Source organism: Kryptolebias marmoratus, linkage group LG17 (genome assembly GCF_001649575.2).
Source record: "Kryptolebias marmoratus isolate JLee-2015 linkage group LG17, ASM164957v2, whole genome shotgun sequence".
NCBI lineage: Eukaryota > Metazoa > Chordata > Actinopteri > Cyprinodontiformes > Rivulidae > Kryptolebias > Kryptolebias marmoratus.
In genome coordinates, this window is record NC_051446.1 from 11,778,111 (window position 1) to 11,794,174 (window position 16,064).

Genomic DNA, 16,064 nt, shown 5'->3' on the forward strand with positions numbered 1-16,064 from the left:
CACTGTCATTGCCCACGTGAGCGTTGAAGTCCCCCAGTAGAACAAGGGAGTCCCCAGGAGAGGCACCCTCCAGTAACCCTTCCAAGGACTCCAAAAAGGGTGGGTATTCTGAACTGCTGTTGGGCGCATAAGCGCAAACAACAGTCACTGCACACTCTAAATATCAATGGTAATTAATTTAACCCATACCTTTCCCTCATGATCAAAAGTAATCATTGAATGGACATCTACAACTAATTAACTTTTGGAGTCAACCTATTTCAACATGGCTGCCACAGCTAATCGACCTTAGCCAGCACAAAAAGGGCTATAACTGTCAGGTTGGGTGGAGATTGCAGCGAACCCAATGTGCAGACTCATCTTGGTTCCAAAGAAAATTTATTTTAAAATAAAAGAACAAAAGCAAAAAGCTGATGGGGCAGCAAAACCAAGCAATAACAAAAATCTAAAGCGTAGCATAAACAACAAGACATGGGAGGAACCAGACAGCAGGTATAAGCAACAACGGACCAGTGAGTAAATGGAGGAGATGACCAGGTGTTAAAGCAGAGGGTAATTAGGTAAAGTGGGCACAGGCGAGTGATAACAACTTGGATCAGGTGAAGATGGGCGTGGCAGGAAAACAAGAGATAAACTGAGGAGAAGGGAATAATGACAGGGATGCAAAGACAAGGAACAAGAACTGAACGAAGACAAGACTAAGCACAAAGACAACTAATTGACAAAATTCAAGAAACAATAAACCCAAACTTAAACATGAAAAATAGCAATACCGCTCAAATCCTGACAATAAGCCAATTATTCAGATTCTGGGCTAAAACTTGGTGTGGTAGTAGCTAAGCATCATCTCCAACACCTGCTTACAGCTCTACACGTTGTGCAATATGTTTGCTCAAACCTTTGGCATTAACCACCTGTGTTAACCTTGTCTGTTTGTTGGGGGGAAAAAAATCATGAAGCACTGGACAGATTTTAATGAAACAAGTATTCATTGGATATACAACCACAACTGATTAACTTTTGCCTCAATTTAAGATGGCCACAACAGCTAATCAACATTAGCCAACATCAGTCAGTTTTGCAGCTGTTGAGCTAAATTTGCTGTGGTAGTAGCTGAGAGTCATCCTCATCACACACTTTGTGTTAACGGATCATACAAGATCTCACAATATTGCACAAGATCGCTCATAATGCCATTCGTTTCTCCAAAACTGCTATAACTCAACCCCTTCCCAGCATAAGATGATCTCAGTTTGAAAGCCTGGCATAAGAGGTGGCGAGCAATATGCACTCCTTCAAGGAATGCTTGGTCCTTAATCTTCTGTTTGCAGCCTTGGCTGAATATGTTTTAGTAAAACATCACATGTTCTCTGACATTCATCCGTGATGAAAGTGAACAGAATATGTCTGGTGTATATTGATTATTGTATTCTCAGCTGCTCAGTGAGATGGTCCCAATCTAATTAATGCACTGAGAAGTGTCGGGACGATGAAGCCCCAGAATATGTCTCACCGAAGTTGGTTGAAACATTAGCCTCCGGCATTCCATTAGCCTTTTTGCAGCATTTTCCCACAAGTCTTCGGCTGCTATTTATCTATGAAAAGTAAAGGACCTTTAGCTGTTCTCAGGCTGATGCTGATGAATGTTTTAGCTATTCCTCAGACTCCACAGACTTTAGATTCCTGTCCAAATCTGAAAATCTTAATCAGAGATTGCTGGTCCATCTACAGTTGCTGGGAGGCAAAAATCTTGTCTTGTTTGTACCATGTAAACAACATTTATCTATCTGGAGTAACACCTGAGGTATTTTTAATTTGGAAGCAGTATCTGCCAGTGTATTCTGGCTTCTTTTTTATCAGTGTTACGATTTGTTAGATGTGTCAGATACCTTGGAAACCACAGTTGTTTGTCAAAGTGGCGTCTGGAGTACGCAGTACACCAGATGCTCATTTTTAGTCATACAAATAGATGTTCGAAAAAGAGCTGCGTTCTAAAATGTCTGCTTGCTTCCAGGAATGTTCGGTTGGGTAAACAAAATTTTCATTTAGCTGTTTGGCTAATGCTGGGTTCAGTTGTACTCCATTCTGTTTGTTTGCTCCTCTCCTTCAGTAGTGACACAGATACAATGATTAATGTTGCGTAGCTCGGAAAATATCAACAAAGAACTTATAAAACCTGTCGTATCTCCACAAACACTCTTTTAAAGCTATAAATATCACACTCTTTGGTAGAGGACTTTGGCTGTGTGCTTTCACAAACAGATGCTTTCATCAAAGTATCTGGAAAGGGCAGAAATGAGCGGTTGTGGTGATGTGTGTGTATTTTTAACATTGTAGTAATGGCCAGCAGGACCCACTGCAGTGTGAATTTTCAGCAAAAAAAAAAGAGCCGTAAGCCACCAACCTATGCAAACTACTTTTTGCATGACAATTAGGGGGGCTAGCAGAAGATTTCTGCCTGCCTAACAGGCCTGAAGGAATGGGCACTGGGAAAAAAAAAAAAAGTTAGACGGCTGACATCCTCCTTCTCTGCGTGTCTTCTCAGCACTCCATTGGCATATTTGAATGGAGAGTGATCAGAGTTTCAATGGCCTTGGTCCTCCAGGCTAATTAAGATCTTAATCATAACTAGTGTTTTTCTTTATATGTAGTGCAGCATGTCATCTGTATAATGTCCTTGGCTCACTGTTTCTAAAATGTGACTCAAGGCAAACTATTCATATTCAACACAGATTTGGCTCAGCTTAGTCACTGAGCAGCTCGCTTTCCTGTTTCTTTTCTGGGTCATAATGACCAACCATCGGAGCTGCACAGCAACAGTCATGAACACTCTTTTGAGCCGTCTCCCCCTATCATAGGAGAGAGTTGCCGCAGGCGTTCAAGTATCCTTATCATCTTTATCACTGCACCATTTAAACCACAATGCGTCTGTCATCCGTTTTCCCACCACACTTTCTCTCCATCTCCCACTAATCGGTTATCTTTCGCGGTTGTAAAGAGATGCATTTCCCTTGCCGCGCGTCACTCGTGTCGGCACGGAGTTTAAAACCCAAAGGCCTCGAGGACCTTTTAAACGGTGCGGCGTCAGCCCTCGTTACTGTCAGCCCCGGCGGAGCAGGTTGTGTGTGCCATCCTCATTACTCGCCCCGTCCGTCACAAGCCCGGTAACTGGACTGCTGCGTTGACGGAGAGGCGGGAAGAGATATTATAGCCGGAGCAGCTCCCTTCGTTTCTCGGCTGACATTTCCCCTTAAAGTGTTTATTTACAATACAAAATGAATGGGTGGCGGCCAGGGGGGAGCTGGCTGTCAACTGGCATTGTCAACACGGCTGCCTGTCGGCGACAGGAAATTGGCAACTGTATTTCTGCTCCCAGATATTTCACTCTCTATCGCTCCTTTTCATTGGTCTCACATTCTGTTTTCCTGCCTGTCTTCTTCCCCCCTTCTCTGTCTGTTCTCTTTAGTACTCAGCTGCAGTCACATGGCTCATACCTTACTCAGACAATCTTTATTTGCAAGTCTGACCACATTCACGGACACTAATTTATGCCAGCCTCTGATTAATCTCTTTGAAGCTTCCTTAAATCTCATATGGAGGCATCAAAGGTTCTGTTTGGTCGTGTAATTGTAGGTCATCTTGTATCGGGTTTGAGCTTTATACCTAGCTTTAAAGGAAGGAAAATTAAAGGCTATGTAGTGATGTGTTCATTTAATAAATGAACTTCCTTATCAAAGACTTGTTAGTGAAGTGGGGATCAGAGCCACTCATGCAAAAAAGTTGGAGCAGAGAGCCCTGATGAGCCTTGAAGGCATTCATTTGCATCACATCACTGTGAGAAAGAAGAAACGACGCACCGCTCAACCAAACTGAACAATCTGTCATCCAGCCAGCCATTTTCTTTTACCCGAATGGTATAAAACAACATGGCTAGCGTATCTTCCACACAATCACAGCTTTAAGAGAGCTTTACTGATAGAATTTTCTTCGATCTGAGCTCCATTTCGCCTTCAACCCAAACCAACCCCCAAGAGACGCTTTTCTCATCTCAAGGACTCCCTTCAGTCCAGCCTCGCTTTCCCTCCTCATCCATCTTCTGTCTCTCCATCTGACTTTTACTTTCTTATGTCTTGCTCTCACTCACTTTCAAAGCTGACAAATGAAGAGGATAAAGAGCAGAAAGGAGGGGGGGGGGCTGCTGCCAAGGGATGAGATGGGGGGTGGAAAGAGCGAGATGGAGAGCTGATTAGATTAGAGCGAAACATGCTGGACTTGACACTCTTCTAATGAGCACTACAAAGGATTCTGACTCCGTCTCCAGGGGGTTGTGAGGGATGTTACGCATGATACAGCAGGGAGAAGTGTTTAAGTACATGTGCTCATCGGAACGTTTGTTAAACTCACAAAGGTGAAATTAAGGTTATTTAGGGACTTTCTTGTCGCCTTTTCTACAGCTGTGGAAACCTCTTTAATTGCAAGTGAAGGGAGATGAAATGGGACTCTCAGTGGGATACTGAAGTAAAGTCAAGTCGAGTTTGTTAAAGAGTCTGACTGAAGGAGAAAAATTTTTTGGAACACCTGAAAACTTCATTTCTTTTATTTATTTTAAAGAGGTGCATGAATGAATGGGGACATTTTGTCTGTGTTAACCGGTAGGTTCAATCAGTGGCCCCCTTCACACTGAATGAAGACCATGCTACAATGTAAAAAACATTGATGGTCCTTGCAGGGTCTTGGTGAGGTCTTCAGATGGGTATTAAGAACACTGTGGGTTTCCCATAACTCGTGATACAGCATGACAGGTCCCCAGTGATTTGACCAAAAAGGCCCAGTCACCCCAATGTTTGCATTTAGACTAGGGGACAACCAGTAAAGATGTATTAGTTGGTCTTGAGGTCCTCTCATACTCACAGAAAGCTACTAAATCACTTAAATAAGGTGGAGCAAGACCGTTAAGAGCTTTAAAAGTGAACACAAAAAGTTTCAAATCAATTCTAAAACAGACTGGAAGCCAAAAAGCATGATGATGCTGGGGAACTTTTGGAAGAGACAACATAAATTCAGAGCTGACTAACTCAGGTGTGGTATATGATGTAAAAGCCAAAATGGTGACTAAATTGCCTCTTTGTCAAACATGCCAGAGCTGATGAACCTCACTGCACTGGCCTCTCATCTCCAAAACTAGATTTAGCACCTCAAGTCCTTTGGGGTATCATATTCTGACCTTGAGGAGCAACAGTCAGTATGTTAGAGTTTTCAAGATGACAAATATTCCCCAAATAATGGATGTCTGTTCCAAAAACATCCTGTTCTGGGTCATATCTATTTAATATACATACATTTTAGACAATCTAATAAAAAGCTAAGTGGGTTTAAGACTACATCATCTACCTCCGGGTTTGCCACACGACTATCTGCATCCGGCTAAAGCACACTCAAGCGCGACAGCCATTTATTTATACGCAGACATCTGTTTAGAGATTAACCCTCATGTGCCCCATGTTAAACCAGTTATTCAGGTGCAATATTTCATCAGCGTATTAGGAAGTGGTGCTGATTTATGAACCTATTACTGCGCTGATGTATTGTTCTTGCTGGAACACCTGCCACATGTGATGAAATAATTTTTTTTTTAAAACCATCTCATTTCCTCTTTTATAATTACTTGTGCAGTTTTAATACATGTCAAACTTCTTCTTTTTTTTTCGCCTAAAAAGTAAACTGCCTTCATTTGAACATTGACACATGAAGCAATCATTTACCTTTTTTTTTTTTCTTTTTTTTTTTTAAATCTGGATACTTTTTAAACTACTTTTCTCCCAGTGTCATGCACAAGATGGTCTGTCAGAAAATGCTCTTATGTAATGAGCTCTTTCCAAACATCTTTATTATAAAATGCAGGTTCCAAAAATAGGCCTGTAAATACTTGAATGGAAAAAGGAATAGAATGAAAATAGTAAATTAAATACTTTAGATCAGGGGATGTTGGATATTAATAGGACATGTATATAGATTTGAGTCTCATCCATGCCTATTATTATATTATAATGTTTGTTTGCTTTTTAACAAACAAGTCAGTACATCTAAAAAGGATCCCTTTTTATTTGTCAAGTGGTCCACGTGTCTCCTGCAAGATTTGGTTTGGACACAAACATGCCATCAGTAACCAAGTCGAGCGTTACAGAGGGATAAATCTCAAAGATGTCGTCCTTATTTAAATAATCTCCTTCAGTCTGGCAGTTTTTACCAACATTCCTCCTCCATTTTCCCCATTTGGGTCATTTTATCTGCTCTTTGTAAAATGTTATATAACCAAGCAGCTGCTTTGCAGTTCCAAGTTAATACTGTGTAGTTTTATGTAATAATATCTGGAATCATCATCATGTTAGTGACTGTTCTGATTATTAATCCCTAATTCTCTCCTCCCCCCCACAGACACGCCCTACAGAGAGGCTCAGGAGCGAGACCTGAAGGCTGCTTTAAAGGGAACAGATCCATCCATCCCCCTTGTGTTCGTCAGTGGGAACCACGACCTGGGAAACGCCCCCACCCCCAGCACTGTGGAGCAGTACTGCAGGGCTTGGGGTGATGACTATTTCAGCTTCTGGGTAAGCAGAGACACTTTACAGTTAATGGTAGCATGGATGAAGTAAGAAAAAAGAAATGTTGCTAACTCACAAGTTAGCCTTGTGTTCAGTAGGAATGAAATATCTGAATTCTGTTCGAGGAGGATAAATGACCCGGGATTATCATTTATTTTACTTATTGTTGGATATAATGTTCTTCCTTTTTTACCTATCTGGTGGATCCTTGTTCTGAACAAAAGTTTAGTTGGCAGTTTGATTTGTAATCTTTTTAACAAAAACAAAAAGTGACAATGGCAAAAACAGATGGGAGATGACTTGAGCTTTTTCGTTCCTAAAAGGCACTCCTGCCATTAAAAGCATCGCGGTAAATGAACTTGGCGCACCCCTGTCATCTTGTTTGCAGCAGAGCAATGGCACCAGGTAAAACAACAGTCACTTGTCAAAGTGATTGTCACATAAATTATTTGAATTCATTAATTTTAATGACTGTTCCAACATTCAAAAATGATTGCCCATCCCTAGCTGAGGATTGTTTTTGTTTTTTAAATTACTCATTTTGTTTCCACGGTCTGCAGTTTTCCTACCTTTTTATTTATTTTTTTCTTTCTTTCTTTTTTTCTTGCAAAGCTCCGCAACAACTAAGGCTGTGATTGGGAAAAAAAGAACAACAAAACCTTGTAAATTGTGAAGATTTTCTGAAAAGAACAAACCTTTTTTTCTGCAACCGTAAAATAAAACAGTTTAAAGATTTAAACCTACAACCTTTGTATTAAACAGTATACTTTTTGTAGATTTTATTCTCGTTTTCAGGAGTTGAAGACAGATGACCTCATTTGTTGTTTGTGATATGAATGGTCAACAAACTCTGTTAGCCTCAGAGCCATTATGTTTTACAGAGCTATCAGCTTTGTCAGTCATAAATTTGACTAAAACTGTGGTTCAGTCATTGTGACCAAAATATTAGCCATGAGCTGTACATCACACTCAGAGAAAGGCGGTAGCAGTAATCGTTGGGAGAGAAAAAAGTTTGTAGATTTGGAGTATTTTAAACATTGTGATCCGACGCTGTCAACCTGCTGTGGCGCTCCATTCATTCATGCCCCAGGAAACAAAGAAGTGTTCACTATTTTATTTTTATTTATTTTTTTACATCACAATAGACCAAAACAACAGATTGTTTTCCATCAATAACATGAAACATTAAAACAAACAGACTGACTCACTTTTTCTGAAATGTTTCTGTGCTGCGAGTTTCCTGTCAGGAGCTACAGATGTGTTTTTAGGAGGAGGGGTGGGGTTATTGTTTTGGTTTGTTCATTTACTGTTATTGATTGTGCTAACACCTGGGACACTTATTTTAAATTTAAAGCCTTTTTTTTTTGCCTGAAACAAAATAACACTGTTCCAACTGCACATTACATTTACAAATCTGTAAATTTCAAAGTCCTCGTTAAGAAGGCTGATCGGGGCCGATGCCGTGTAGCATTTAGCTCTCTCTGCTTCACGATTTAAAAGTACCATCCAGCTTTAATCGTCACGATGAATAACTTTACTGATCTCTGTGGATGTATTTATATGCTTATGTTTTTAAAGCGGTAAAACAGCAGAACAACAGATGTAAATTCACAGTTTTTTATAGTTGAATAAAAAAATCCCCTGCTGTAAGGAGGAGGGAGGAGACAGGCTGGTCTCCGTGTGGTAAAATTGAGAAAAGATGTGGTGTTTGCGGTCATGGCAGGCGAGGACGCCTACTGCTGCCCCGTTGAAAAACACTGGGAATGAGACAATGAGCAATATCTGAGCGCATCCCTGAGCGGGTTCGAACACAGGCAAATAAAGATGGTAATAAAAATGATCCGCAGATGCCCGGGTGGCAGGAGATGCATTGCTCATGTTGAGATTGCCGTGCGTCTTTCAGTCTTTCTGTTTCTCACGCTCATGTTGTCCCAGGTGGGCGGAGTTCTCTGCCTGGTTCTGAACTCCCAGCTGTTCTACGACTCCTCGGCCTGCCCCGAGCTGAAGGAGGCTCAGGAGATTTGGCTGGAGGCACAGCTGAGCAAGGCCTCCTCCTCCTCTCCAACGGTAGGATGGCATGACTTTCGTTCTGACTCACGAGGATGTTAGGGCACACCATATGTTCGGACCTCCTTTGATTTGGATGCTGCCGTAGAGCACGAATGATGCGTTTTGTTTCTCTTCCTGCACAGGAGCCCAAACCCAAACACCTCTTGGTCTTCCAGCACATTCCTCTTTACATAAAGAACCCCGATGAAGAAGACGACTACTTCAACCTGCAGAGGGAAGTTAGGCAAAACCTAATGGACAGATTCAAGCGGGCAGGTAAGAGAATATGACAGAAATAGCAGCTTTAATTTTTAAGATGATGGATTTAGACCTCTGAAGTGGTTGCTACTTAGTTAACATTCTTCTTAAAATTGTTAATTCCAGCCATATCTAGCTGAAGCACAGTTAGGATCCCTGCCTAATATAACATCCAGAACAACAAGAAAAGCTCTTGGCACACACACAACACACAATGTAATTTCATTAATGCATTCACATCCTGTACGGAGAATAAGTCCCTAATTAAAATCTATTGTCGAAGGCTTACAAGTAAATGATACAAGGGTACTCAACGAAGCTCTCACAAGGACAATAAGACTTTAAAAAGGCACAGGGTTCAGTAAAACAGGCCAGTTCTCCTCTCCTGATTGACAGGACCTCTCATCTGGTCACGTGCATGACTTCCTAATCACGCATCAAGGTGATTGTCGGGGAAACGCTATTAATTTCATTAACCATCCATTATTCCAGGATGTATTTGACCACGTTGGCTCGTTCTGGTCTGATGACCCTCCTCTCTTGTAATAGATTGCTCCTCCAAGAGAATTAAAGAGCAACTCATGCAGCTTTTTATATGCAGCAATAGAGAAGGGGAGGGGGGAGGGGGGTGCACTGTATGTGTGGAACATGCTGCGTGCAAATGTCCTTTCCCATTTGCGCTCTTGTTCACGACCGCCCTGCCAGCAGTTACAAATTCCAGCTCCATCCAGGGCATCAACATGAACTATATACGCAAATGTTCACGCTTATTAAAAATGGATGGCGGGCACACAGCTGCTCGCCGCAGTTTCATCTACAGTATTACATCATTTTTCATGTTCGTACGCCCATACGTTTGAATCTGTGGGTAAATGTAACATATGTCGCCATCCTATTATGTTAGCACTTTTCTTTAAAAAAAATATTTGGAATATTTATTTTTTTGGCACTTAAAGAAATTAAGGGGATGTAAGAATTTTCATATTTCTAGTTGGGAATTAAAGAAATACCAAGAACTGCTTCACTCATGAGCCACTATCTAAATACTTTATTTTACCAAAAATAAAGAAGGGGGGGGGGGATCAGGTGCTGTTTAAAATGTTTACGGCTTCTTGTAGTTGGAGTTCAGTTTGTTAGTTTTCATCCAGGACGAGTTGAGAAGAACGTAACCTGGGAGTCATTTGCGAAACATTTAGCTGTTCCCAACTGTGAGTAAATTAAGAGCATTCAAATAAATCACAAACTTTCTTTTACAGCTTAAGTTTTGCTTTCCTGAAAGGGAAATTGAAGCGATTGGTTCAGTCGTCGTCTTGTGCAAGACACTGATTCAGTATTGATTCAGAAGAAAAAAACTATTTTATATGAAGCGGTAAAACAGGTAATTTGTTGAAGCTAGCTAGAATTTAAAAAAAAATATATATATATATATATATATATATATATATATATATATATATATATATATATATATATATATATACCATTTACAAATCCCATAAATGCATACAAGAGCAGGTGTTTAAACACACGTCTGTCTTTTGTCCACGTCGATACGAAATACAAAAGTCTTTAAACTGAAACGGGCGCAGTGTTCGGGTAAATCTCATCCATGGTTAAATAGAAACTCAAACAAAAGAAGAGAAGTGTGAATTAAAGTTCAGCAACTGGGCTTCTTGCTCTAATCTGCCTGAACAAAACAAGAGATGACAGGTACTACACCATTATTATGTTACTTTGTTAGCTCAAACTTTCACACATTATTTAGTTGAATTTATACATTTCAACAGTTCTTCAAATATCCAAAAAAGCACTGCTTTTCACCAACCCTGTGTAATCATTAGGGTCGTTGTCAGGGCTGGAAATAAATGATGTGAAAAAAATGGAAGAAGGAAAAAAGATCAGCATTGTCCCTGATAAACATGAAAATTTGTCTGGTGGAAAAAATAGCATTTAGTTAAACTTCTATATTTCTGTAAATTATCTAAATTAAGAAAGGGGGGAAAAACAGCTTTCCTATTGCATAACATTGCTTTCATATATGTACGAACCGTAGATAATGTAGAAACTTCCACATCATCGGTCTCATGCAGGGCAAGTAAATAAGATAATTTCCCAATTACAGGCTTTTCAGTGAAGAATTGATGTGAGCAATGAATCCCAGTTAATGAGGATAAATTATTTACGGTATATTGGGGGGGAGAGAACAAGGTTCAGGGAAGGTAGTGCTGTCTTCCTGTGTATGTCTATGAGACTCTCCCCTCTGTGACTCTGTGGCATATTATATCTCTCTTGGACATGTGGTACATGAATCATGGATTAACTTCCTTTTCTGTTGGTCTCTTCACCATGGCTCCCTGTGATCTGAGGCTCCCAGATGTGCTCCAGTACTCTGGTGACCATAACCATCATTAATGTGATAACTGACAGTAATGAAGACCCATTACAGCGGTCCTATATTCTTTTTTTTTTTTTCTTTTCCATTTGGACAGTCATATTTTATGTGACCAGTGTTTGACAGCCTAATTCTGCACAAAAGCAGGCAAAATAACAACAGAGGGAAACAAAGTATGTATGTACGTATATATATATATATTTTTTTTTAATTTGCTGAATTACTTGCTGGTTTACTTACTTGCACTACTCAACAAATGCTCACATTTTATTTAATTAGCATTATAGGGAAGTATTGCATAACTCAAACTCAAAAAAAGGTGGGACTTTGTGTAACATATAAATAAAAAAACAGAATGCAATGATTTGCAAATCTTATAAACTTATATTTTATTCACAGTGGAACATAGTAAACACACCAAACAGTTTAACTAAGAAACTTAATATTTTTAGGGAAAAATTGAGGTAAATTTGAATGTTTTGGCAGCAGCACGTCTCAGTTTATGGCTGAGAAGCATCTCCTCTTCTTTTAAACAGTCTGTGAACCTGCAGGAACTGAGCTGCTGGAGTTTTTGTCTAATGTAGCTGTTCAACAGTCTGAACACATTTCTGAAATGATGTATTTTTTTGCAGACTGGTGAACCTCTGCCCATTTTTCCTTTTGAGAGACTTAGCCTCTCTAAAGTGCTCTTTTTAGACCCACTCCTCTTACTAACTTGTTGCCACTTTACCAGATTTGTTACAAAATGCTCCTCCAGCTGTCTATTTGTACGGCTCACTTTTACAGCCATTTCTTGCCCAGTCCCATTTCGTTTAAATGTGCTGCTGCCATCAAATTCAAAATCACTTTTTTTTTCCCCAAAAAAGATACAACTTTTTTATTAAAACATTTGATGTTTACATGTTCCATTGTGATTAAAATATGGGTTTGAGATTTGCTAATCATTGCATTCTGTTTTTATTTGCATTTGACTTCCCAACTTTTTTATAATTACGGTTGTACTTCAACATAACCCTACCCCTAACCCAACATAAGCACATTTTTATCCCACGCCACATTGTAATGTTGTGTGTCTGTGTGTGTTCAAGGTAGCATCCACAATTAATTAACCTTACCAAACACAAAAATGGCTAAAACTACAAATATTGAGCTAAAATTTGGTGTGGTAGTAGCTGAGCATCATGCCCGATAAAGGAGCTGAGCACTAACAGATCACACATCATCTTTGTCTAGATTTTGACATGAAAGCAGCGGGCGATGTGTATTTGTTCAAAGAAATGCTACTTTTATTTTTTTTCTTTTAACACAACTAAATTGTATTTTAATTATCTTTTGTTTTGTTTTTTTTTAACTTTCTAGTTACAACAAGCTGATCATAATTCTAACACGTACCATAAATGCTGCTTTGCTGTAATTATTGTTGCAGCTTATGCTAGCTGTGTCTAGTCTCGTTTATCGAAAAAATAAACTGGGCTCAAACATGCACAGATGATTTTTGAGCAGTTACCGTTTACTATAATATATACAGTTTGCTTTAGGAAAACTTTCACCAGGCAGACTGTAAACCTTCCAAAAGGAGAGCCTTAAAGGTTCTGGGAGAAACATTGGCTCTGTTAGGATGTAAGGTTTTTGTATTATGTTTTGTCTTCATATTTCAGTTCGAGTTTATTGTTTGTTATTTAGTTGTCTCTTCCCTGTGCCTCAGCCACCATTCACTTCTCCTCAGTCACACGCTCTCTCTTCCCTTTTCTCACCCATCTACACCTGCCTCTAGCTCCATAATCATGTCACCTGTGCCCACTTCCACTAATCACCCTCTGCCTTTAATACCCGGTCACATTCTCTACTTCTCTGCTGGTTCATTGTCATTCTCTTGTGTCCCTGATGTGCTGTTCCGTTTGCTCGTGCCTTCTCGTCTCCCAGTGGTTTATCTTTAGTCTCAGGTCTGTTCAGGTTTAGTTTAGTTGGTTAATGTTTTTTTGTATTTAGTCTAGGTTTTGCTGCCACGTCAGCCTTTGTTTTGGGTTTGCCTTTTATTTCTAAATAAATTAGTTTTTTTTTAACAACATGAGTCTGCGCTCAGGGTTCGCCTCCTTCCACCCCGTTCATGACAGGCTCCAAAATTTAATATATACACGCACCTTTTTTCTTGTTCAAGGACTTTCAAACTTTTTCATTTAGTAAGCAGTTGACAAGTTGTCATGTTTGAGCAGCTCGTTCTCCTATAATTTTTGCCTACAAGACAAATGGAGCTTTATTACCAGCTGAAGTCTTACATGATTTATTGTGTAAAACTACTGTAAACCTCTTTACGATGCACTATTTCTTTGTACCAATTAAACAAGAGCGTTGTTTAAAAACTGGGACAATTTTTCAATATTTGGCTGCCTCCAAGTTCTCATTTGAAGGAAGCCAAGCAGCAGTCTGGCAAACACTGAGAGGTGAAATTGGAGAGCTTTCCTCATTCTTCGTCAAGCACTTCTAACTCTACAAGAAAAACAGCCTTGAAATCGGGAAGCTGGAGTTTGTACAAATTTTCTGCCATTTTTTTGGCATCATATTCATACTTCATAAAGTGGTGCAGATCACTGAGTGCTTCTTTATTTTCTGCACTTCGGTGACATCCATAATTTCACCCATCTGTAGTGAGTTTTTTTTTTTATCTCATGCTGCCTAATCTCAGCTTGGATGCCAGTTGTTTTAAAACTAATTTAACAGTTTGGCTAATTATGCATCATTTTTCGACACGTTTTTCTGTCTGCTTGCACTCTTGAGCAGTTTGCCTAAAACTGCTGTGCGGTGATGCATTTATTTTTTTGATTTTATTTAGATTCCTATGCATGAGGTGTCCGGGCCTCAAAGTATCTATACGTTATCTCAGCAGCACAGCCGCACATGGGGAAAGGTGCGGCACCAATTAGTCACATTCTGGCTCATCAGAGCGCACCGTTCCACTCTGGAAACAGTCGCCTGCGTCCCCCGCTCACATTAATGAAACTCCGTCTCTGCGAGATGACCCCCTCGCGGCTAGTGGTGTGCAATCCCTTTTAATTGCGTAAGCAGTTACTGTCATCTTAGCAGTGTGGTTTTCGTGAAATTGCTGCTCTAACTGTGCCGTTTTCCTCGCAATACATTTTGATTTCTAATTTAAAATCCTGATCGCAAAATGACATGTTGCGAATGTGCAAATAAGACTAGAAAAAAAACTGTTATGGGTATCTGTCTGTTACCAAAATATCGCTTAAGCAACTGGATGAATTTTAACGAAATTCCCAGAAACTAATCATTTCATGTACGTCTAGAACTGATGAATTGTGTTGGCCCTAACAGCTAGCAGTCCTCGAACACAAAACCTGAGCTCAATGTCTGTAAAACTGACTGAGCTATAGCCATTTTTTATGTGATGATAACTTGGAGTCATTCACAACGCCTGTGAGTGTACCATTTTGTGCTATTGCATGAGATTGTGCATAACAAATATTTATAAGGTCTGACTTTCTCAACATAAGATAACTCTTGGCATGAAAGGTGGCGGGTGATCTGCATTCCTTCTAGGACCGCTGGGCTTTTAATTTTTTAAAGTACGCATTATTTTATGAAAACCATGTTTAGCTGAACCATTGGTTCAGTGTAGTTTGTAATCAAATGGAGCCTTGAACACCCTCAAGAAACTTGTTTTTTTTTTGTTTTTTTTTTTGTAGTGTTTGTTTTTTTTCCTCTTGTTCATATTTCAGTGCTTCATCATCACTGCCAAACCCATAACCATGCTTAATAATCCTCTCTGAGAGTTTGAATTTGCCCTCCTCCAGTGCATGAATGTAAGCTGGCTAACATTTAGTTACTGTAAATTAAATATATATATATATATATATATATATATATATATATATATATATATATATATATATATATATATATATATTTACAAAGTAGAAAATAGGAAAGACGTGCAAAAAAGTGCAGTTTGCGAGCTTGTTGTTGATGTTAAATTTATAGCAGAGAGAACAGGTTTATTCATACTCAAACTCTCCTCGGAGATGATTGAATCGACTTGGGACCAGTGTCGTTTTTTTTTTTTGAGAAGCGAAAGTGGAAATGCACAAATCCCAGTTGTGCTCTCAGCCTTTTCCGTCCTTTCAGATGGAGTACTGTAATTAGATTTCTTTGCTTCGCCACTACCACCACTTCTCCTCCTACTCCTCCTCTCTTCAGAGGTTTATATCCTACGTTTGAGATTAGCACGCACACAAAGATGGATGAACACACTGACGCACACGTACTTGCTGCCTTTGTTTGCCTCTAGCCTTTGTTTATGTGTAAGAAGGGGGGGGGTGGCAGAAACAAAAGTGCAGCTGAGAAATGCGTTGGAATTTCCATTATTGCTTGCAGCCGTAAAATTGTACGTACAGTAAGTAATTGGAGGCAAAGATAAGCTGTGTGCTGCAGTCCTTCTCTCTTGTTTCGCTCACTCTTCCTTGGTTTGTTGCTGCTGGTTGTCTTTTATCAGCAGGAGCAGGAGAAAGAGTAAAGACACGTTTGTTACCTGTTGGGGATTTGATAGGAGTCGGTGGTTAAACCATTAACCTTATTGTTTTTAATGAAAAGACTTAAAAAAAAATCCTTTTCTTGTTTAACTCAGGGATGTGGGAACTGTGGGTGCTGAAGGTGCTACTACACCCCCTTGTGGATGAACAAATGATGTCAAAGAAATGCATTTTTTTTAAAAAAGAAATTTTGAATTGGTAAACAGATAAGAAACCATA

At 39.6% G+C, this 16,064-nt stretch overlaps 1 protein-coding gene across 3 annotated transcripts in view; it reads left to right on the plus strand.

Annotated features, from left to right (window-relative positions):
- Positions 1-16,064, plus strand: part of cpped1 (calcineurin-like phosphoesterase domain containing 1) — a 46,936-nt gene that overhangs the window by 7,549 nt on the left and 23,323 nt on the right. For all 3 annotated transcript variants that reach the window (XM_017416053.3, XM_037980848.1, XM_017416052.3), the window contains exons 3-5: positions 6,436-6,608; positions 8,538-8,669; positions 8,795-8,927. In XM_017416053.3, the coding sequence (XP_017271542.1) occupies positions 6,436-6,608; positions 8,538-8,669; positions 8,795-8,927 (438 nt within the window). The remainder of the gene's footprint in view (positions 1-6,435; positions 6,609-8,537; positions 8,670-8,794; positions 8,928-16,064) is intronic.